General features: G+C 40.1%; 2 protein-coding genes across 2 annotated transcripts; one reads left to right on the top strand and one right to left on the bottom strand.

Annotated features, from left to right (window-relative positions):
- Window positions 1–12312: 12312 nt before the first annotated feature.
- Window positions 12313–14845, top strand: LOC102702227. The gene is made up of 3 exons (XM_006644441.3): window positions 12313–12556; window positions 12653–12934; window positions 13310–14845. The coding sequence occupies exons 1-3, from the start codon at window positions 12446–12448 to the stop codon at window positions 14540–14542; spliced, it is 1626 nt and encodes a 541-aa protein (XP_006644504.3). The 5' UTR covers window positions 12313–12445; the 3' UTR covers window positions 14543–14845.
- Window positions 14846–15308: 463 nt separating this feature from the next.
- Window positions 15309–22381, bottom strand: LOC102717118 (terminal nucleotidyltransferase 4B). The gene is made up of 13 exons (XM_006646129.3): window positions 21743–22381; window positions 20934–21046; window positions 20785–20841; window positions 20176–20271; window positions 19924–19994; window positions 19787–19829; window positions 19587–19667; window positions 19425–19484; window positions 19036–19101; window positions 17556–17653; window positions 17143–17191; window positions 17015–17059; window positions 15309–16176 (listed from the first exon to the last, which is right to left on the bottom strand). The coding sequence occupies exons 1-13, from the start codon at window positions 22332–22334 to the stop codon at window positions 15649–15651; spliced, it is 1899 nt and encodes a 632-aa protein (XP_006646192.2). The 5' UTR covers window positions 22335–22381; the 3' UTR covers window positions 15309–15648.
- Window positions 22382–24605: the final 2224 nt, after the last annotated feature.

Genomic DNA, 24605 nt, shown 5'->3' with positions numbered 1-24605 from the left:
GACCGGAGTTTCTGGTGAGAGCTGACGGAGTCTCGGGTGTTCGAATATGCAAGTAACGACTAGTTTTGGGGAGCTTAGGTATTTAAACCCTCCACCACCTTTTTGCTTGGCTACTAAGTTTGGAAAATACTTATCCTAGTGATTTTAGCTATTTTGATCTTAGTGGTAGTTCTTTGTAAGAGTGATCTAAGGGGAGAAAGAAGTAACATAAAATGGGCTTTATGCACTTAAGTTGATAGCAATCAAGCTTTTCTCATTGTCTTTGTTACTCTTGGAGATCAAGGTCTCCTAGACAGCTAGTAGTTGTTGAGTATCCAAGGTTGTGATAAGTTATGAAAGTTTGTATCAAGGTCCATATATACTCACCTCCACAAGCAAATAGGTAATTGAGTGAAAAACGAGCTAGTTATTAGGAGGTTATTTAGTAGAGTATGCTTCACCAGAGATGGATCGATGCTTGTTGTCCTTGCTTGGGTCTTGGTGGTTTCTTGGAAATGGGCATAACCTTGGTGATTACTTGGAGACAAATGATTTCTCCTAGTTTATAGCTTGGTGATGCTTAGGATCAATTGAGATTCGACTCCTTTGATTCTCTCAACAGAGAGCGGGGTCATGGAGATCCAAACTTTGGTGAAATCTTTTTTAATTCCATATCTATATTGTTATCTACATACACATTAACCTCTCATTACATTTTCATCTATCCCTTCTCTATGTGACATTGTCCCTAAAACACGCTCCTTGGGAGGTGCAGGGACAAGAATATCGGTACTTAAGACCAGAGGTCCAAAGTTTTCAATGTTTAAGACCAAATACTTTAGTGGAGAATTTAATTCTGCTACGAGTGCTTTTATGAATGCCTATTCACCGTACTCTAGGTAGGTCATTTCAATGCAGATTGTGGGGGCACTGAGGCACAAGGGGTCAAGATGCAATGGTCGAGTATGAAGGCTTTGATGGCAAGGACATCATCAATGCTAGGCGGTGCAGGCAGAGGGGCACCAACTCTTGAGTAGTTAAAAGACAACGGTTGATGGGTGATGCAATAACATTATGACATATTGGCAGGCCTAGCCTAGTCGGTGTGGAAGGCGAGGTGGTCGTTATGTGGGATGGAGTGGACTGAGGAAGGAGGTGGGGGTTTGGGGACTAGATATAAGTGAAGAGTTCATAATCGGGCCATCGGATCAATATCATATAGTCAAAGAAAAACTAATAGATTGGAAGTGTAGAAATCTGGCAAATATCACATATAGTCTTTTTTTTTCTTATTGTAACGCTACTTTGTTTAGTGGATGGTATCGTTGGTTTGTTTTATCGATGAAATCATCTATGAGTATATAGAGTTCAATTAGCGAGTGTTTAATTAGTAGACTTTGTTTAGACTTTAAAATGACATTATATTAGAGAAAAAAGATAATTGGTAATCATGTATAGGTTATTTGTGTGGGCAAAGTTCCTTGTGCTTTGATTTGTACTTTAGCACGAGGATTATTAAACCGCGGTGGCTGTCCAAACATGTCACTCATTGGAGTAGGTGGTCATGTAACTGTTCAAATGATGGCTAATATAATATCCATATCATTTTATAATGTAGGACTTTCTAGCATTGTATAGATTCTATGGTGGCTAATGACTCTAGGCGATAATAGAAATTGTTACTATATGTACGAAATGAGAGGTGTAGTAGGTGGTATATGTAATCATTTTGTTGGTTCGCTTGTTATAGCACTTCCTATTTCTTAGGTTTGCCACAAACTCTTCTAATAATGTGATTGTGATTGTATACAAGTATACAAACATAGGGTTAAACGGCCACATCCAATTAAAAAAAAGGTGAGGTTTAGTCCTATGCAAGACTGCAACACCAAGTTGATTATTCCTCTTGTGTGGTCATCAATCACCATGGTCATGAACAGTTAAGGCTAATTTGTTTTGCTACGTACAGTGCTACCATATATAGTACTATGTAACAATGTACTCCGTATGCATGAAAGATCCACTAACATGTAATCGAGGCTGGTTGACACTGTCATTGGTAGTGTCTTTAATTCTTCTTTTCTGAAATCGAGGCTGATATATGCTAGATATAGTACGACCTACTCGGAACAGGTAATTCTTCTTAGACAACAGTCAATCTAATGTGTTAGCACTGAAGTATACAGTCATTACCGAACCCTCACATCCAACACCAGCTGGCCGGTTTATGCAATATAGCGTCAATAACGCTAGTCGAACGGAAAGGAAATCCTTTCCTTCCAAATGGCAATGAAATACTCAATCGTATAGAGAGTACGTGTGAGCTCATGTATGACCAATTTGAATAATCTTGTCATCATCAAAGCCAATTAAGCCTCGCTTTGGAGGACACCTACGTGGAAGATCAGTCGCAAATTGCTATATTAATTTTTCGCCTCACGTATACAACCGCGCGCGAGCAGCTCCCCCCCTCTTCTGTATATAAAAGCTCGTAGGGGCTAGCGGTTGGTCATCACTGGAAGATACTAACATAGATATACATCGCTCGGCGTACGCGCTGCAGTAGCTAGCAAGCATCCCAATCGCACGTACGTAAACGGGCCCCCGGACGATCGATCAAGAGGATCTATGGCTAGGCATCTTAGCGTCGTGGCGGTCGTGACCGTGGCGTGCGTCGTCCTGCTGGTGATGATCGGGATGGCGACGACGTCCGTCGAGGCGGCGGCGGCACGGCGGCTGGGGAGCGGGAGGGACGGCGCCGTGGCGGTCCCGGCCGTGGCCGTGGCCGAGGACTCGGAGCCAATGCTGCAGCCTGCCCAGGCGGTGGCGGCTCCCGTGGTGGCGGCGGAGGACGGCGGCGACGGCGGCGTCGTGTCCGGGTCCAAGAGGCTGAGCCCCGGAGGGCCAGACCCGCAGCATCACTGAGATTATCCCACTATATATGCATCCGATCCACCGGCTCGTTCTTCATTCTTGCATTTTCTGTTGCATTTTGCTGATTTCTCCGGTATTAATTGTGTGTGCCCGTGTGTCCGTGTGTGAGAGCGTCCTGAGAGAGTTAAGAGAACTCCTTGTTTTCTGTGTCAATAAAGTGCCGAATAGTAGCACTGGTTTGGCATGCGTTAATTCCTTTGGCAGAAATAATGTAGAATGAGTGACACATATGTACCGGTGTTTCTACGTAGCTGAATGACACATCTTTTTGTAATGAGCGGAAGTTCACAGTTGAATGTGAACTTGAATACTAGCTTGAGCCTCCCTCCTCATTCTATATATACTCTCATGTTATAGTTAGAAAACAACAATTATATAAAATGAGTTATATTAAAATGGGTTTAATTCAAGGGTCATGCAAGGCGTAGCTACTAGCTAGGGAGAGAAATTACCATATAGTAGTTTTTTTCTCTACTATGTGGAAAACTATCTATATATACACACACACACAAACTCCTAATAATATGTGCCGTAAGCCTCATAAAGTTCATATTGAAAGCATACCCTTTATAGGCATAATTATGCAATAAGATTCAAAATCCAAGTGATTTTACCACACTAGCTGTGTTTCCTAGCACATGAAAAACACACATGCATGCATACGGACACGGTAGATGGTAGACCTCCTTCAACACATAATAAGTGACGGTGGCGAGCATGGCAGTCAATGATACGAATATTACCAAATTTATATAAAATTATTCCCATGTGTAATTAATTATGAGCATAAGGACCTTAGGGCTTTTCAATGGTAAAGCTCGTTATAGGCTCTATCTTAAGTCACGTCAGCAGAAAAAACTCCTCGTACAAATGACAGCCTCTCAAGTTGTCTTTTCATAATCCCAGACTAATTAATTCTCCATTCACATTCCATCTGGTTGGCGTCTCTTTTTAGAATCAGCACATGTACAAAACAAATTTTCTAGTTGTCTCCTTGTTTTACGTATCAAGAGTCGATGTTTTGCTGACTCCATGCAAAACAACTCATTTTCTCTCTCCTATCGTCTCTCTTCCACGTCAGCGAGCATATATCGATAGAGATGAAAATAAGAGCTATTTGTATGTGTCCTTATGGAGAAAGTTAGACAATTAATAATATGTTGGGCTTCTATGTTTACTTGTTGTGACTTGCTAATTATTGATTTATTTCATAATTAAATAAATAAAAACTAAATTAAGAGGTCATATATATGGGGACAACTTCATATTTGTTAATTACAAATTTTGAAATTAATGAATTAGAAATATTAGCATTAAAGAGTCTAGGATATGTCTATTGGTATGCCTATTTTAACACGAACTCTAATAAAATATGATATAATGCACAATCCACTTAATCAACGATACAATATTTTTGTTGTTATGCATGTACAATGGTTTAGACTCTCTTTATCGTAACGCAAATAAATTTGGTGACATGGGAAAAAGATGAGAGGATAGAGAAAAGTTATTGCTAGCGTAACAACGGTTTAAAGTTGACTCTTAGCATTTATTTAAGGAGATTTTGTTATATAAGTGTGGACAAAAAAGGAAAGAGAGTAATAAAAAATATTTTATTGCAGTGATTAAGAAATCATACATGACTCTATCTCTATATGTACTTATATAAAATGATTCTCGTTGCTAACGTGAATTAGACAAGAGTCGACCTAGAATTTTACCTTTGAACATGCCCTAACGAAACCCATCAGATTCTGCAAATTAAGCAACACTAAATTTGTTAGGCTATTTGTGGTAGAATGTGTTTGTCTAATTTAAATGTTTTTAGTGGTAAAGTATATACCCACGCTACTTTAAGGTTAGATTCAATGTCTTCCAGGACCAACCCCATGGATATATTGGTGATGGATTTTCATATCTTGTTTGGACATCCACTTATTTTATGTATGTCACCCGATAATCATTAAGATTTTTTTACAAAATTGACCAGATATGTTAATATAAGATATATCACTCCACAAACATAAAAGTTTAAATTTAAAATCTACTAGTTGTAACAAAAAAAACAAATTAAACTAAAACTAGTATGTGCACATTCGTAATTAAATTTGTTGTGTTTAACTTGTAAAAGTCAAATTTCTTGCCTGTTTGTGAAGTGATATATTTTATACTCCTTCCATCCTAAAATATTTGCATTTTTAGGATTCGAATTTGTACTATAATATAAGTATTTTTTACTGACTCTCACGATTTCAATAGTTGTAATAATTACAGAGTCAATCAGATGCTTAAAAGAGAAATATAATCAATTCAAAATTAAAAAAATGATCACTGAAGCAACTAAAATAGAATCTCTTAACATATTCTTGGTGTATGCTGAAGAAACTAGTAATACTTATATTTGAAAATAGATATAGTATTAATTGATATTATTAATTTTTAAATAATTATTTAGGTAATATGTAAGAAAGAAGTGATGAAAAATACTTTTTGTGGATATATGTGGTGTATTTGGGAGTATGGCTTGGATATGTACCGAAGAAAGAAATCCAGCAGCTTGCGCAAACGCGTATCAATACCTCGTCATATGTCATATGTGAATAAACTAACAACTAAAAGCAGCACCCTTTCTCTTTTTTCCGGGCTAAAGCAGCACCTGTTGAAATTGACGTTTATCCATCTCTGACGAACAACAAGTCAACAAGTGCATAAGGCTACGCTGAATATATATGGGAAGTGATTACGTGCGTTGGCCCGTGCACGAAGGAAAGCAGCGAGACCAAGGAGATTCTTTTCACTTTTACTTATATTTATAACTAAAATTTAAATTTTTAATTTTTAATTTAAAGTTAATTTTATGTTTTTTAAGTAACTTATTTGGTAGCATTTATTTTAGATCTCTAAAAACACGTCTATATAAATTGTATTTATATGTTATTTTTTGTTCGTAAATGTGTCATTTGTTTTCTAAAAGAAAAAAAAACCGAAACAATCACCCTAAAAAGCGTTTAACAACACCAAAACTAAATTGATCAACTCCAGTGCCGGCTGACAAGCCTGAGGGACCGACTGAAAAGGCGCTAAGAGCTTGAGAGTCTAAGCGTCTCTTCCTTTTTGCTCCCGCCAATACCCGTGAGAGATGGAACTACGTACCACGGAAAAACAACGGGGCACGCCGTCGCCGAGTGCCCATGGATATATCGAATCAAGCTAACGAATTTGTTTGACTAAAGCACCCACGAGCAAATTAAGCAAAGAAGATATCGTGTCTGCCACCACCGACCACCGATCGCATCGTACGTTGTCATCGTCGCCGCCGGCGTGGCCACCAATGCGCTCGCGCCGTCGAGAACTGAAACCGCCTGCATGCCTGCCATGGCGTACGTCGGATCTCGCTGGCGGCCATTGTTAGCCAAGTGGGGCTACGGACTATGCAGTTCATGCACCAGCAAGTGCAACACAACTACTCATCAGGCAAACCAACTGCCTCAAACACAACAACTGCCAAACGGCCGGTTTAGTGGTCCAATCCATCCATGTTGATTCCTAAATCGAGCAGGCAACCAATTGTGGAATGGTTCTGTGCCAGTTCAGTTGGTACTTTGCATGCACTTCATTAGAAGCCAATTTAATTAAGTCGCACTACCTAGTGTCAAGTATGGTACGAGCACGACTATTAGATTTGATATCTCGAGTGATCGCCATGGTCAAATCTTATTGGCAGACTTGCCAAAGTTGGTTAATCGCTCGTTGTCCACTGGGCCTCTGAGTGGAGTCGGAAGAGGAGATGCATTCCCGATTTGCCATTATATTTTCAACTCGTTGCCTCGTCGGTACGGAGTCAATTTGCCAGACTACTTTGTCATTTTTATGATCCTTATTAAAAAAGTGTCCGTCTCAATCATGCATAATATTTGCACATTGATTAATGATGTTGTACGTAAGCCTGTAAGGGCTTTCTTATAGAATCCAGAGGCATTATGGTCAGCGAAAGATTACGGACTTTATGGGGAAAAGTTGAGCAGAGGAGAATGGAATTATACATGTACGCGATGCACGACGTCGCTTGTGGCCGCCTACTCATGCATGCACAGGGGAAAGCCTACATTATTTGATAATGCAATACGTTTCCCTTTCAAAAAAAATAATGCAATACGTCATTTTCCACTACTACCAAGTACCAACAGGCCAACTAGTACTAGATAATCGCGAGAGAAAAATAAAACTAGTGTCGTAGATAGATGGAGATTGTTTTGAGCTTGTCACGGCCCATTATGTGGCTGTGCTATGATGTCCTCTCATGTTCTTTCTTTTTTTCGATAACTTCGAATGCATATCTCTCGTGGTCCCCAATATTCTTTAACGCCTAGGTTATTCACTATAGTAGGCTGATAATATTTTTTTTCCATTTTTTTTCAAATATGTATTTTTCTTGGTCTTAATTTTTTAACACGTGGGTGGTCAGGACATAGTAGCCAAACAATTTTGGTGTTGTTTGGTAATCTGCAATGGACAAAATATGGGTTTATTTCCTCGACGACACCAACAACGTTGCGACATTGGTGATACCCGATTATACCCCGAATTAGTATGCACTTGGATTTAATGTAATCCGACGACCAGATTAGTATGCTAGTGCGGTGAGACAACAATGCAATACAAGAGATATAGATAGATAGGATATGGCTACCTAACATGCAGTATCGCGTTAGTCCTAACCAGCGACATAAACATGTTTGTAAAAAATAGAACACCGTATCCTTTTATCAGCAGGCAGCAGCCAAAAATAGAAAAAAAAAGCAATATTGTACCATTTTTTTCTTCTTAGGGAAATTTCTCTTAAATTACCCATCCAATTTTGATTCGATTATACTATTACGTTCGTAACAATTAAATCTTTATAACAAGATATTACATGATTATGTTTTTATAAAAAATACAAATTACTTTTATAATATACCTAAATTACTTTTAGATTTCATTAAATTACTTCGAAGTCATAAGAGTACATTTAGTAAAGCCTGAAAGTAATTTATATATATTATAGATGTAACTTAAAATAAAAGTAAAGTAACATGTTACTGCATTAAAAGAAATCTATTGTGGGAATAAAAACATAAGTCTATCTATTAGATTTAATCAACATATCATAGTTACCCCACAACGGATTTACTTCTAATGTCATGACAAATTACTTTTTTTTGTTTTAAGTTACTTGTAAATTGCTTTTATCTTGTATTAAATTTAAGAAGGAACTTAAAATAAAATAAAAGTAAGGTAACTTGTTATGGCATTAAAAAATCTATTGTGCGAGTAAAAACACAAGTCTATCTAACAATTAGATTTAATCAACATATCATAGTTACCCCACAACGGAATTGATTCTAATATCATGACAAGTACTTTCTTTTTTTTGTTTTAAGTTACGTCTATAATATATGTAAATTAATTTTATGTTGTATTAAATTTATTTTTATATGTCTAAAATATAACTTAATGAAATCTAAAAGTAATTTAGATATATTATAAAAGTAATTTGTATTTTTTATCAAAATATAATCATGTGAATCTTGTTATAAAGGTTTTAATTGTTATGACCACAACGGTGTAATCGGATCGTCGATCGGATGAGTAGTTTAAGAGAAAATTATATTTGCAGCATAGGAGTTTTAGGTTGGTTGAACGGTCTCAGTCTTCTGACCAGATAGGTTGCTTCCTTATTTTGCTGGCCTGGTCCCTCGCTCAGGATCGAACAGCTAAACGTCCGTCACTCGTTAAGCCTAAATCATGCGCGCGCACCATTTAGATTTTACGATATGGATAAGGGGTTGGGCTAGCTGCTAGCGGCGAGAGAAAGGAGAATACAATAGATTGGATGATGATATCAAGTTTATTGGGTCTATGGTGTAGGTTACCCTAGATAGAATAGGCACTACTGTATAAATTGTAAGAGGTAAGGTATCACCATTATCTTTTCGCTTCTACTATTTTCTAATTTTAGGTTTTAGATCTCTAAGAATATGTGTATATATTTGTTTGCAAATACTCGTAACAATCATCCCTATATGGCAGAAGAGGAAGAGAGAAAATGTTACATGTTGTAGGATTCAATGCTTACTACAAAATTTCGGTCGACCACCCTTTTATGCTAGGGTGTTTATCATGCCCCTCGTAAAAAAAACATAATAATATGTGCTCTATTTGTCCCGGTCATAAAAAAGATAATTCAACAATGTAGAGCAGCATAAGATTTTACATATAAAATTTCATACATGTTAAACCATCCGTCAAACAGCCCAATTTCTATTTACGCTCTATATTTTACCCAGGGCTATCAATCCTGTCATCTTACATCATAACTCAAGACAAGAAAAAAAACTAAACAATGACTCACTTCTAAGCAACATCTCCAAATCTGCAGAGAGAGAGAGCCAACTATTCCTCCTGTTTAATTCTACCTCCTCCGTCCCTAAATGTTTGACATCGTTGATCTTTTTATACACATTTGACCATTCGTCTTATTCAAAAAAATTTTATAATATATAAAGCTATATATGTATAAAAGTATATTTAACAATAAATGAAATGATATAAAAAATTAATGGCGTCAAATATTTAGGGACGGAGGAGTAATTCCTATCATTTTGAATAGCGATACGGTCTTCAAAACCTATATCTGACTATATTTTTTTGTTGTAATATATACAATAAATAAATATTATTATACTTTTATTAAAGTATATTTTAAGATTTATCTATACATGTTATTATAGGGTCTTCAAACTGAATATTTTTAAAGTTATTAATGCTCGATGTATTAAAACCTTTTGACTTTAAACTCGTTCAAATTAATAATAATTATTAAGCTGGATGGAGTATCTATTGCAATGCTAAAACAAATGCTACAAAAGCAGTTAACTAATGAGTTGGCGACGGCATTTAACCCGGTCCATCTAGAAAGCTACCGTTATAAATTGTAAAGATGTCACTGGAATGTGGTTCTAGTGGTATTTTTGTAATTTTTAATGGTAATTTTTACAATAACGTTTTAAAGCTGTCGCAAATTTGCAAGTGTCCCTTTCCAATTGGTTCCACATGAATACAGTGTAGCAACAATATACTATTTCTGTCCCACGAGGACTATGTTTTTTGCTTTTCTCATTTGTTCTAGAAAGACTATAATTTTAATCAATTATCATATTCGAATTTGTTTAAATACTTCCAAATGCATTGGAATTTAGAAAAGTATAGGAAAAATATATTAGGATTTGGAAAAGTAAATAGCATTCCAGTTTTTGTGGCTTGCATTGGTTTGTATGAGGTAGCTTAAAAGTAGTCTTTTGGCACAGAAATAGTACTATTTTTTTTCAAATACAGGTATCTTTAGAATAGTGCTAAGTCAAGTATGTTAAAGTTGAATTACCTATTAAAAAAAGGTCAAAATGATCTATGACGAAAGTTTTGTCTAGACTTATCACTAAACAAATTACCATACTCTTTTTATTTAAAATAACATTTTTATAAATAATATTGGTTAAAGTATTCTCTCGAAAATCACGTCAGATGTAAAGATTGTACTATTTTGAAATGAATGTAATAAATATTAAAGAAATTCATTGTACACTGGGTACTATAGCATACTGCTCTTGTTCATTGGGTGCGAATCTGTCGACGGTCTACCTTTCATGTACACCTCTAAATCACCCTACCAAAGTCACTAGATCCAAATCAACACGTTCGGAACGAGACAAACAGAGACTATCCATAGCAGCGTGCAGGAGATCAACCAGATCTCATCATCATCCTACATTCTCTGATAAAATACTACTAGCAGTAACAGTAAAGAGCAAGCGATAAACAGCAATATAATTGTGTACGTACTTCGCAAAGGCACTGCAAGCAGACGCATAAAATACAAATTGAAATTGAAAGTAGTTCAAAGCACACTCAACGAACCTCACAGTGAGGACAGTAAAGAAAAAATATCCAGTAATTCTCTAACATAATCGCAACTTGCCAACCGGGTTGGCCTTATCCGGTTTCGTCCTTCGTCGTCGTCGCCCCCACTTAAGCTGGTCACGTCACGTTTTCCTCTCTGTCATATGTTTATATGATAAATTTAAAATTTTAATTAAGAATGGATTTAAGGTTTTTGTCATGTTTATTTTTTGTCTTTCCTTTTAGATAGTTAAGAATAATATGTATAAATATTTTATTATAATTTATTTTTCGTTTGTAAGTACTATCTCCGTCCTGTTCATTTTTTAGTTTTTCATGAAAAAAATGTTTTGACTCTTTGTCTTATTTAAAATTTTTTTGTGATTAATATTTTGATTGTTACTAGATGATAAAACATGAATAAAACTTTATGCGTGACTAATTTCTTTAAATTTTTTATAATCTTTTCAAAGAAGATAAATGGTCAAACTTTAGAAAAAAACAAAAAATAAAATTATTATCGAACAGAGCTAGAATGTCATTTAGCCTTGTCTGAAAAATCGCATGAAGAGCACCCTAACCCTCCTCGTCAGGCGATTGCGTCCCTCTCGTCATTAACCGCCACACGCTATCTCGGTGGATGGACGGATGGACCTACGGAGAATCTGGCCACAGGCGCCCCTTTCCTCGGCAACTAACGTCATCGGCACATCGCGATTACAAACGTGCGCCGAGTGATCGAACGGCGGTGGAGCAGTGGATGCGCCCCCCACTTGCCACCCCCCAGCCCACACCCCCGATCCCCTCGAGTCTCGACAGTCGACACCGATGGGTGGAGACTGCTCGCTCGGTGGCCGAGCATGCGTGCCTCACAGACAAACATCATGCCGTCGTCGTTGCCCATACACACAGCTACGCCCGCCCACACGGTGACACGAAGCGCGGACAGACGCTGCCCGCGGTTCTTAATCCCGCACGTGGTTCAGGAGGACAGCGACGCCGCATCCAACCCAACCCAACCCAACCAGTTCCGTTCACTTCAACCCACTGTTCCACCTCCCGCTCGGCTCGGCTTCGGCTCGACCGGCCGACGACAGAACGAAGCGAGGTGCTGAATCCCATGGATCTCACGGGGACACACCGCGGATTTCGACGTCCCGCAAGTGGCTGCGAGGCCCGCTCGCGTCTCGCGTCTCGTCTCGCGTTCACCGAACCCACGCGTTCCGCGCGGCTCGACCCACAATTTTATTCCTCCCAAACGCCTCGAACACGGCGAACCCACACGGGGCCGTTTGCTTTGCTTCCCTCCTCTGCCTCCGCTTCTCTTTACAACCTTTTTTTTTCCTTTCCTAACCGGATCTGTTTACTCTCTCCGTTTTTTACTCTGCTTTTTGGTGCTTGGCTTCCACTCCACAGAGGGCAGTGAGGCACTGCGACCGCGCCCGCGCCCGCGCCGCGCTCAGCTCGGCTCTCACTTTCCTCGCCCCTTCTCCGCCTCGGATTCCTGACTCCCTCCTCCCTCCTCCACCGTCTCCTCCCGCCCGCTCGCCCAGGCCAAAACCCTAGCTACCCCGCGCCTGCGACTGCGCCCGCCATGGCGTCCTCCGCGCGCCCCGCCGCCGCCGCCGCCTCCGTCTCCGGCGCCTTCGGCCTCCCCGCCGACCCCGCGCGCTGCTCCTTCGACCAGTCCCGCCGCCGCGCGGAGGTAGGCAGAGAGCCATGGAAGATTCCGGCGTCGAGACTGTTTGGGCGTGGTTTCTGATGCTGTGCGTGCGTGCGTGTGATGGGGGGGAATGGGCAGGATTTGCAGCAGGACAAGAGGATGGTGAGGACGTTCGTGAACGTGTACGGTGCGCAGGAGAGCTACACCAAGGAGGCGGTCATGGCGGCCGTGGAGGAGTGCATGAAGAAGCAGGCCGAGGGGCTGCTGCATTTGCTCGAGGGCATCGGCGGCCGCCTGTCGCAGCTCGAGCTCTACTGCTACAAGCTCGAGAGGTCCATCGGGGAACTGCGCAGCGACGTCATGGATTACCACAGCGAGGGGACTGTCAACTTCCGGTGCCTCGAGAAGAATTTGAGGCAGGTGGGTGCTCTCGCTCTAGATCCATGTACGTTTTTGCACGGTCAACTGAATTCCTGGCTGTCAAAATTGCGTGATGTTTTCGAACTACTTACATTAATCATTCCCACGGTAAAGCTGTTTGAACGATAATTAATAATCATGTCTGGGAACCATTTGACGCAATGTTCAGATTCTTCTTCTTCTTTTTTCAGATTTCAGGCTTGAGCTTGTAGCTGCAGTGTTTAACGGTTTCCATTTGCATTTCAAATTTGTTTTGTTTGATTTACGGAGTCACAGTGTATTTTCTTCACAATTGACTTCAATGAAATCAACTTGCTGTTGTCATGAGATTCGCATCATTTTGCGACACTGAAATTCTGCTTTTTTGCGAAACAGGTCCAGAAATCTGTGCAGGTTCTACAGGACAAGCATGAGCTTGCAGAAACACCGAAAGAGTTATCCAAACTTCAAATAGCGCATGAGTTCCCTGCTAGAGTGAATGAAGCCTCTGCTTTCTCAACATTTGGAGCAAGGGAAAACGAACACAGCACACAAGTTGCAAAACATGAGGTCGCTTTCGTGCCTCTTCACCAAGTTAATGCAATGCAATCTCCTGCTATCCCAGTCCAAAGCAGCAATGGTTATATTTTGCAGCAACTAGTGCCTGTCTCTTTGAGCACACAGCCAGATCAACAGCAGCCTAGTCAAGCTGCCATGTTCTATATGCAAAGCCAAAATCCTGTTAAGTGCACTGAGAGTGAACCATCAGAATCTGCGGTTCATGTTATTCAGCCACAAATCCAGAATTCTGAAGCCAGGGTTGCAGTTGAACTTTCTCAGAAATCTAGTCAGGTGACAGAATTGTACCCTCAAACCCAGGATCAAAGGTTACATCTGCCTGCTCAGCAGGTGGAGTCACAAGCATGGCGAACACAGCCCCTTATGGTGCAACCACAGCAATACAATATTCAGCAAATTCCACCACAGCTAGTTCAACAGCAAACATCATCTCCTCAGGCTCAAAGTGCTCCTCAAGTCACAGTCTTGTATCCTCCATACTCTTCTCAGAAGCCTGCGAGCACTACCGCAGAACCACTTCTGAGAAACATGATGGTACAATCACCATACTCTTCACCTCAGCAAAAGCATCATGAAGCCATGCCTTCTTTTTATGGCCAAGGCAATACAGTTTTGCTTCCATCGACAGACCTTAATATCCAACATCAGCAGCCACAACCATTGCAGCCACACAACCTGAGCTCATGCCCACCTCAACCAAGCAAGCCCAACCACTGTAGTGTGGCATCCTATGCTGTTCAAGGTAGTGGCCAAACCTACAGCGCCACATTCAAGAATCCTTCTAACTGCGCTGCTACTGTTGTTGCTGTTCTGCCTCAGCATCCAGTGGGTGCTCCGATGGCATTTCATCATTTGGGATCACAAGTCGTGCATAATCAACCATTTGGCAATATGTTTGAAACAGCTAGCATGGTAGGGTATCCACGGGATCGAGTTGAGAGCGTAGCACTCCCAGTGGTAACTGCAACCCAACCTGCAGACTCTATTGCCATGGCTGATAAGCTCAATGCAGGTAGCAATGTTACATCCCCACGGGAATGGTCAGGTTAGTGCAGAATGCACCAGTCATATTGAGGTGTCTCACTGGTCTCTCAAACTCTCCACTTCTGTCATGACTGGAAGCTTATCAGCTCTCATAGAGCACTTCAATCTGTCCTCTTTTTTTTTTAATTAGCAAGCAGATTGGTGCAAATCCTTCTACTTTTTTTCAGCTGAAGGATCAATCTGAATAAGAATGGTAGCTTAGTCAAGTGATGACGCTGGCATATGTCCTCAGTTTTAATGGACATATCTGCTTGTAACCTGGTAAACTTATGTCTTTGCGGTATGAATATATTTGACGAGTTTACACTATCTTGTCAGCTGTTAGTTGGGCGGGCAACATCGGTTTACCAGCTTCTTTTATTTTGCATTTTTTATTTCAATGCCCATGTAATCTCATATTACAAAGATAGAGCCTTGATATTTGAACACAAACCTTCCGCACATTCTAGATCCGTATGCTATTCGAGTAAGACACTAAGGAGTGACAACATATTTACAAATGAAAAGTAATATTGAATAAAACTATTATATATGTATTCTTAATGATCTAAAAATCTAGGCTAGAAAATAAACTTCAGTAAAAAACTTTAAAATCAATTCTAAATTTAAGATTAAAAATTCAAATATTAGCTTATAAATATAAGCAGGAGCAAAAGTACGAGGGTGTAGAATAACGAGCAAAAGAGAGCTGTTTACTTGTTTATATCTATAAACTGGGAAAAGCATGTGGAACCTTCTATTTAATTTGATTATACTTGGTGTGAATGGTAGCTCCGATGGTTCAAACTGTTCTCCTCTTTTGTTCAATAAAATTTGACCTTTTCAAGGAGTCATGTTATGGATTCACGTTACGGACAATGAAAATTTCAAAAATTCTGAAAACCACAATCTAGTTGGCAAAATTGCAGCCGTTCAAATAATATAATAATAAAATAACTGAAGATATCGGTTTGATCGGCGTTACAGACTTACAAGGGACTGAATATAATGTGCCAGACAAACAAACAAATAAATCATATGGCTTCTTCCTTCAGAAAGCCGCTGGAACTTCGACGTTTGCTAGGGCGCCATAATGCTCTTCTGCCTGTCAAAACCTTGTGGGACTCCAAAAGTCACCACCTATTAATGTGCTGCGTATACTGTGGGAGGGTATTTGTAAATCTGTCATACTCTCTATGTCCTTTGCTCCGTTTGCTGCTTCCTGTACTACGATGAGATCTGTCACATTGTGCTAGTCCTTTCCCCAGCTTGAAACCATTTTCAACATTGTTACCACTTGACGAATCAGCCTTGGCCTTTTTCCGTGATTTCTGTTTTGCTTTGGAGGACTTCCGTTTTTGCGTAGGTGATGGATTTCTGTCCTCCGATGTGGATGGACTATTATTCCTGGGTAGTGGTTCATCGTCTATCACATGCCAACTGTACACTGCATCGTTGCCGCTGTCAAACTGCCGGGGTAATGGTTCCCAGGGTTCTGTTAACATGTCAGCTATTGTATCGTCCTTGTTCCAGCCTTTCCGGTCGAGGAGCACAGAGTCTGGTCTGACAATTGTGCCCAGAATGCTCCGGTTCGCTCCCAAGCTTGTGATCAAGTTCACATCAGTTAACACAGAATAAGCCTTTGAAAATGCTGATTTCACCTGCAGCAGTTAACAGACATCACTTAATCAGATGTTGAGGATGTTATAGGTTGTCATAAGCATACCAAAAGCTACCATAGAAGCTGCATGCTAGATAAAGTGACCATGTACGTCAAACATCAACGTCTAGTTATTATGTAGCAAATTATAGGAAAATCACTTGTTATTGTTGTGGACCAGGATTGGACCATTGGGAAATAAATCAGAACCGTTCGGTTTCCAGAGCCTTGTCTTAAAGAAAACATTTCATCCTACTTAAACCTCCCATTTAGACCACAAGGTCCAGTGATTTCACTAATTCCAGATATGCAAAAGCTGAAAGGTTTGAAACTAAAAAAGTGATCCAATTCTGGTGATAGAAAGAGGGTAGCTTATATTATACCATGTTCCAGTTCCAACCTCCTATGGTTTCAATAAACTAGCCCTCAAAACGTGAAGAACTTTGGCAAAGAAGGTGACAACTTGTGCATATAGCTTTTGATGACCTTAGACAACCCCCCGATTGATTACTCTAACAGAACTTGGGACTACCATTCTGGGAAATTTATTACTGAAGGAAATGCTGTCAGTACTGACATTGACATGGTATGAAACTACTCAGAGTATCACTGAATTTTGCTCAAATAACACAAGGATCACCCAGCAAAATTGCTATGAGAAATCTTGTAAGCACTGTACCAAGGAAAACTGTCATGAAGAGCAAAATAACAAGCTCATTCTAAGATAGGGACGTTTTCATTGATAACTGCTTAAATGAGTATTATTACGAAACAGTAAACAAGTGACATTTTCAAGTATCATAACCACACAGCATAAACAACATGGAGAGAGTTAATACCTTGAAATAGTTAAAGGAATTCTTCCCAATATCATTATCTGGTACCTACGTCATAAAATATAGGTAAATCCACTGAAGCTGGAGATATCCAGGTCGACCAGATGAAAAGGAAAGGGCAAAGAACATACCATGGGATCCTGAATGGCTAGAAGGTATGCTCGATCAGGATTCGCAAAGCTTAAAAAGCAAAACCAGGAACAGGATCAGTAAACGGGTGAACTGAACGTTCATGGCATGTTGTGCAAGAAATTATACAACCAAAAAGTCAAAAATATAGGAAATAAAATTGTTGCACCCTCACTTATAATTTTCTCAATTATATGACACCTAGCCTAGCAACCTTTACAGCATATTGATCTTCAATAGTTTAACAGAGTGGCCTAGTTAGAAGCAAATGAGATATTATTCTTGTTCTCCAGCAATGCACACAAACAAGAAAAAGGTAACATGAAAGCAAGTACAGTTGAACAAAATACTGAAAAATAAAAGTTTTATGGTATATTCATTTGTGATAAACCCACTAGTAAACCCATTGCCTTACTTTTTATCAGTCTTCAAGAAAAAGGTCCTTGCAGAGTTGCAGGATATACCAACATCCCAATTGTTCAGCTTGCGTCCATAAAAATCAAAAAATGTGATCTGCAATGGAGGAAAACAAATAATACTATAAGAGCTGCAATTATGTGGCATGTCCCCATTATCATTAAGAGTGTTGGTACAGGGTCACTTTGCCCCCTATTCGACCGAAACCCGATCCCATGCCTACAAAGTAACTTGCCCTCAAGAAGGTAAGGCAGTTGGCTGCGTCAAGTTGGGGTAGCAACTTGGAGCATTCAATCTTGCGTATAGGGTAATCGATCCTGAGCAAATAGAGTATTCGAACCTATGCATGTAGCGAACATGCAACTTGCCTTTGGGAAAGTAGGAAAGTTGACTGTCGACAGGCTGAGATGGTAAATAGGATGGCAAGTTGCCCACATGAACTTGGTTACAGCATCTCCAAGAGAATGATCAAATAACTCTCTATACCTAGCAATTATATTAAAACAATAACCTCCAAGAGACTACCCAACGATTTGCCATGCCATCCAAATGGCTAAACTTACCCCCTCAATGCTAATCTAGTAATCTCCCTCCCACTAAATTGGATGGCTATCCATAGGTCCCATAGGGATGAGCCCATACTTTCTAGAGAAATATAGGGTGTGGATATAGAGTTTGTTGGAGGTGTTGGAGTTTCTAAAATTTGGATAGTGGTAAAAAGTCGTTAGAATTTAGAGAGTTGAGGATGGAGAGTCTGTTGGAGTGCACATCAATTTAGAGATGAAATATTTTCACATGAATGACTATATTGAGATTTGGAGAGGAAAATTTTATCCATGCTCTTGGAGATGCTCTTATTGTAGGTAGTGAAGAGAGCGACTGGGACAAGATAGCAAGAAGGCAAGTAGCTCAGCAGGAAATGAGTTCGATTAAGAGTTATGTGAGTTGTGTCAATCACACTACAAAGGAATATGCCCCCAAGATGCATGGGGACCAGTACTCAAGTGAAGTTACCAACTCATAATGTGGTCCAAGATGTTATCCAAATTAATGTTAGGCCCATGTGGTCCCCTAGTTTTTCAAGGGATTATCTTGTAACTTCCTTGTGTAACCATCAGGCTATAGAAGCCCTTCACCTCTATTGTAAAGAGGCGATTACATGAAAATTAAAATGTATGATATAGTGGTACTCAAACATACCATACACATTCATCTAGGATAGGTGGGGGAAGTTGCCTTTCACTACCTATTCTCATTCTTGTTCGGGGCATAAGGTCATAACAAAGAGAGTGTATGTTCCTTCATCAAATTAGCAAAGACAATGTAAAAAAAGCATATCTTCATAACAATATTGTAGGATGCAATATGTAATACATATTGCAGGAATATCTCAAATGGAACTTACATGCAACGAAAACCAAATAATTTAAATGCAAAACATCACATTACTATGAAACAGTTAAACAAGTATTGCTTACCAAAAGAATTCCCAAGTTGTGCTCCTTTTTACGATACCCCAGTATATCTTTGCCTCCCCAGACCAACTAACAAAAAGAACACTTAGCATTAAAGTTCAGTTATCCACAATTTGCAATATATTGCAAACTTCAATCAGTGAACAATGTAAGGACAAGGAAGATAAGAAGCTGAGATAAATGATTTACCAATGCTTAAAGCTAAATGACATGATTTATGTTTGTTAGGAGTCCTAAATTTTACTTAAAGAAAAACCTTAAACATGTCATGACAAACACATTATGTTATTTGAAGGAACTATGACCTTTCAGCTTTACACAGTTCAGTTCATGTTACATAAACTATATAAAGGTCACTACTATATTAGAGTACAAAACAGACTCGATTTTACCTGTAGATGTGTGATCAGCATAGTGAGAAGAGCATATGAACCAATTCCACCTGTATAGACCTACCAAAAAGAGTGAAATGGTTTAGAAATCTAGACATAGCACAACTGTAAACAACCTTTTCATTAGAATAGACAGGGTAATTGTTTTAAGTTTAATTTTACCTCATTGAGCTCTCTTTGATGTAAGAAAACTTTCAGAATCATACACAGATGTCTTAAAGCAGGAAACTTCTTCACATAATCCTACAATACAAAGAGAAAAGGATGTTTAAAATATATACAATCATCTGCAACAAATTAGCTTCAAGAGCACATGCTGCCACCAGTAATGGAGTAATTAGTCAATTGTCTGAAGAAAGTACCTTGATGAAGTCCGCTGCTTGCGGTCCACCATCCACATCAAAGCTGGAAAAAGAGAAGGGAAACCACTATATAAGTGCTGCGCTCCCACAAAAAACCTAGAAGGAACAATAGTTGTCAATGAGAAACACAATATAACCTGATATCAAAAGCTATTTCACTTTTTCTCTCCACAAACTTCACAATTGGAACACGGGCCTTGGCTATTACCTGCCATGAAAGAAAAAATAGTACTTGATTGACATTAACCAAGTGGCAACTGCAGAACATAAGTATTTCGGTTGGATAGAAAACTGTTTTTCCCTTTATTCAAAAAATGCATTTTTGTCTCTCCTGTGAGCCTTGGTCTGAGTAGTTGCAAAGTATAGTTGAATAGAGTGAGAAATGGGACCTGTATCTTTTTAGCAACCCCTTTCTGAGACAATGCTTTTGCAAGAGCATATAGGCCAACTTGAGGAGTCTTAACCCTGGAGTCAAATATTACAACCTGCATCACGGAACAACATAGAAACTCATAGATAAAGGAGAGTGTTTCCAAAAATAAGATACATTTCCCATGGGGTCAACACATGTGTAACAGGCTATGTATCACAGTTATCTTTTGATTGTAATCATGAAATAGCAAAAGGGGGGGGTCTGTTTGAAAAGAAACTAGCAAACAAATGTAATTAAGGGTGAAGATCACTCTGGAGAACACAACGCATATCCCTAGAAACTTCAGTAAATATTGCAAGCGCTAATTGTCTTGATCCTACTTTTTCCTCTCCCTGTTCTGCAAAACTGGAAAATAGAAGGTATATGTGGAGCTACACCTTCCTTCTATGTTTATTTTTTCTCATTCATTATATCTTGAGAACAATTCCAGCATGTTTTAATAATAAATAACGGCTCCAGTTTTGTATATCAAAGCAAATGTTATGCTCTAGGGATTCATACAGCTCAACAGAACCGCAAATTATATGCTCAACTCCACTGGAAAGAATGAAAAGAAAATGCTTACGTCGATATCACTTGTTGGTAGAAACAGCCCTGTTCTAAAAGATCCAAAGACTTCCACCTGCAACATGAAATTGGGAATTACCAAATGACTTGCAGCTATTGCTGATCGAATGCATACCCACGTGATAGAGAGAGAGAGAGTTACTGTGCCTTGCACTGAGGCCATATATGTTTGACAACATTGGAGACAGCTGTCACAGCAGCTGTCCGTGAGGACTGTTCTTCAGCAGATGGTGAAATAAACTCACAAAAGTCAAGAATCTCTGTAAGAAATAGGCAACATGTAAGTGCTGCATCAATCAAAATGTCCAGCTTGAAACCATATATACTTGACATCAAGCTCTACAGTCCAAGTTCCCAAATGACCAAAATAAATTGCTATCTGGTTTTGATCATCTCTTTTACTTTTTCTAATAACCAATGCACGGGAATAACAGCAAGATTGTCTTTAGTCAACATGCATATTTTGCTTTGGATGTAAATGTATAACAACACAATATTTTGTTAGCCTGCTACTCTCCAAACTGCAGCTGCTCTTTACGTTAACGTAAGTCGCGTATGCATCAAGTGGGCATTTCAAGATTATAACACCACTGCGTCCAAGAAACACTTCAGAGTATTAACAAAACAAAAAATTGTGAGTAACTTGGTATCAAGATACAGTTAAAACATATCGCTCCACATATAAGCTTATTGCAAGGTGTTTCAGGACCAAATTAAATCAGTTCCAAAGTATTCACAGAACCTAGTTCCCATTCGAAAAAAGCCCATAACCTGTCTCCGGTCACTTTTTCTAATCCCCCATCTCCAATAAAAAAAAAATCGTCCAGCACGCTTAGTCTGGAGCGTGCCTACCTAAGCTAAAATTCAAATTTAAATATCTCTAAGCTAACCGAAACAATAAATGAATCAATGTCTTATAAAAAATCAAAAAGTAATAAAGCTAAAATTTTCCTCACCTTTGTGAAGCTGCAGCATTGGGCTTCTGAACCGCCTGCCTCCCCGAAACCACGCGCGCTCCGATCCCTGCGCCGGCTGCTCCGCGGGGGCTAGGGATCCCGAGGGCGTTGCCTCCGCGACAGGCCGCGGCGACAACGCCGGCGGGGTGGCCGGCTCGTCTTCGACTGCGGCCGAGACGTCGAGGGAGAAGAAATCCGCAGCGGGTATGTCGACTAGCGCGTCCCCAGCAGCCGTGATCTCGTTACGGAACACGGAGTAGGTCGCGGTGGCGTCCTCCACCTCCTCCGCCGCAGCCGAGGCGGAGGCCGACGCGCCGGGGCCGGCAGCCGCACCGCCTAGGTGCTCCTCCTCCTCCTCATCCGGCGAGAACGCCAGGCTGAAACCCGGGAGGGCGTCGTAGACGATGGCCGCGGCGCCCGCTTCAGCCTCCATGGCAGCTGCGGCTGGACCGGTGGTTGTGGTGGCGGTGGCGGTGGCGGTGGCGGCGGCGGCGGCGGCCCCCGCTTGGTTCGGCGGCGCGAGGGAGGGGAGAGGTTTCCTCCTGCCCTTCCGCCCGCGTGGAGGCTCCGCGGGTTGCGCCTTGCGAGACATAGGGTTTGGCCCGGCGGAGATGCGGCGTGGCCTCGGCTCGAGCGGGCGGGCGGGGGGGGGGGGGGGGGATGTGGCGTCGTGCGCGGGCCGGGACAAGACGATTTCGTGGCCCGCAAGGCGCCGGGCTCATTTATATCTCCCGGTTTTTCTTTTCTTTTTCGGAACTCAACAGTTTGTGTTGCTCGTTGCCGTAGTTGAGCCCGTCTGCCTCACAGTGCAAAAAAGAAAAAAAAATGTTTATTTGAAGCCAGCACTCCAAATCCGTGTAAGTTGTGAGGGGAAAAATGCTTGTGATAGTTATCATTACAGATTTACAGTGGCAACGCAACCATTGCTTGCACGGCAGCATGGGTTAGAACATTTTCACACGTTTTTTTCGCTTCTGTTTATATTTATAAGTAAAAATTTGAATTTTTAATCTTAAATATAGTATTGATTTTAGGTTTTCTTTATCAAAATTTATTTTTTAGTCTTGTCTTTTAGATCATTAAAAATATATATATGAAAATTTTATTCACATTATATCATTTAGTTTTTTACAACAAAAAAACCAAATAATCAACCACTTTGCTTTGATCACTACATGTGCGTTTGATTTTTTTTTTACGCAGTAACACGTACCATGTATCTTACGAACAAGTGCACCATGTTTAGGAACATGGTTTTCCCTTGTCAGTGGCATTTATTTTAGAACATTGTCAATGACATATATCTACAATTTGGCTTAGGACATAAAACTATCTAGCTAAGGGGGGCATACACGTACATTAGTATAACATATTTTCTCACACCAGAATCATAAACTGGGCACAGGGCACGTTGCTCGCTCGTCCGAATCACCTCCGATGGATTCATAACACTACGGGGCTGAAGAATTAATTTATACCGTCACCTCCGTTTCATGCTACGACATATTTTGTTTTTCGCTATATTCATATAAATACTAATAAATGTAGATATATATGTAACATAATGTATTGGTTTATAAATAAACATAAAGAAAACCAAAAATAGTCTATAACCTCAATCCTCAAACCAAGGGTGTACCATTTGCACTGAAACTGCCCTTTTACTGTACCCCGGCATGTATGCAGACTTGCGCGCATATGTACAGCCATGGGCCCATGGCACGCTTTGCCTGCAATAATGCGGCCCATGACGTCCCGCGGGCGTCACAAAAAAATAATGGTGGACCATAGCAAAACCGTCCCGCAGGTCGGCTGTTTTTAGTGTGATTTTATCCCATCCGCGCCGTGCTCGATCCGGCATTCCCGCGCGCGGCCCATGCCCATCTATATTTTTGCAACTTGTGGTGGCATCAAAAAAGCGTCCAGCTTGAAGCGCCCTCGTCTCCTCTCCTGGCAAAGGCCGACCGGCTCGATCCCCTTTTGCCCCCCACCATGGCGTGCCCCAGCGCAAAAACCATGGGGCAGTTGCATGCATTGATTCACGTACGATGTCCCAGTGACCAAAAACCATGGGGCAGTTGCATGCATTGATTCACGTACGATGTCCCAGTGACCGGATTGGATCTAGTAGAGTTGGTATTCAGATCGAGAAAAATTTTTAGAGAAGTATTACGTTAAATATTTGATCGAATATCGAAAGTAGTTTTTGGACATGAATAAAAAAACAAATTTCACGGTTAGACTAGAAACCGCGAGACGAATCTTTTGAGCCTAATTAATCCATCATTAGCATATGTTGGTTAGTGTAGCACTTATAACTAATCATGGATTAATTAGACTCAAAAGATTCGTCTCAAGATTTCTTTCGTAACTGTACAATTAGTTTTTTTGTTTATCTATATTTAATACTTTATTTAGATGTTCAAAGATTCGATGTGATGTTTTTGAAAAAAAATTAAGATCTACACAAGACCTTAGGCGAGGCAGGCACGAGCCATGAGCCATGCCCCCCGCTCGGTCAAGTCAAATTGAGCGGGAAATCCAGCGCGGGGAACTCGTCGTACTACATGCACAACACCACATGATTGATCGATCGAAGGTGACAAGCAGCAATGACAGTGAACCTTGTGTCGAGCTGTCGTCAAATGTACTCCGACCATCAATTGCATGATAAATATCGTATTACTCCATTCGTCCTAAAATAAACTAAATTTTTACTTTTTATCTATAATTTTTGGCTCATCATTTTATTTAATTTTTTTGTGATTGATATTTTTGTTTTTATTAGATGATAAATCATGAATAGTATTTTACGTATGACTAATTTTTATCTAATTTTCTGAAAATTTTTCAAATAAGACGG

The sequence above is a fragment of the Oryza brachyantha genome, chromosome 1 (genome assembly GCF_000231095.2).
Source record: "Oryza brachyantha chromosome 1, ObraRS2, whole genome shotgun sequence".
In the NCBI taxonomy this organism is placed as follows: Eukaryota; Viridiplantae; Streptophyta; class Magnoliopsida; order Poales; family Poaceae; genus Oryza; species Oryza brachyantha.
This window is presented reverse-complemented; position numbering and strand designations above follow the sequence as displayed.

Coding starts and splice junctions, on each gene's coding strand:
- LOC102717118 (XM_006646129.3), bottom strand. CDS start 22,334: ATGTCTCGCAAGGCGCAACCCGCGGAGCCTCCACGCGGGCGGAAGGGC. Junction 21,047..21,742: donor AATGCTGCAGCTTCACAAAG/GTGAGGAAAATT, acceptor TATTTCTTACAG/AGATTCTTGACTTTTGTGAG. Junction 19,102..19,424: donor TGCTGATCACACATCTACAG/GTAAAATCGAGT, acceptor TCTTTTTGTTAG/TTGGTCTGGGGAGGCAAAGA.
- LOC102702227 (XM_006644441.3), top strand. CDS start 12,446: ATGGCGTCCTCCGCGCGCCCCGCCGCCGCCGCCGCCTCCGTCTCCGGC. Junction 12,557..12,652: donor AGTCCCGCCGCCGCGCGGAG/GTAGGCAGAGAG, acceptor GGGAATGGGCAG/GATTTGCAGCAGGACAAGAG. Junction 12,935..13,309: donor TCGAGAAGAATTTGAGGCAG/GTGGGTGCTCTC, acceptor TTTGCGAAACAG/GTCCAGAAATCTGTGCAGGT.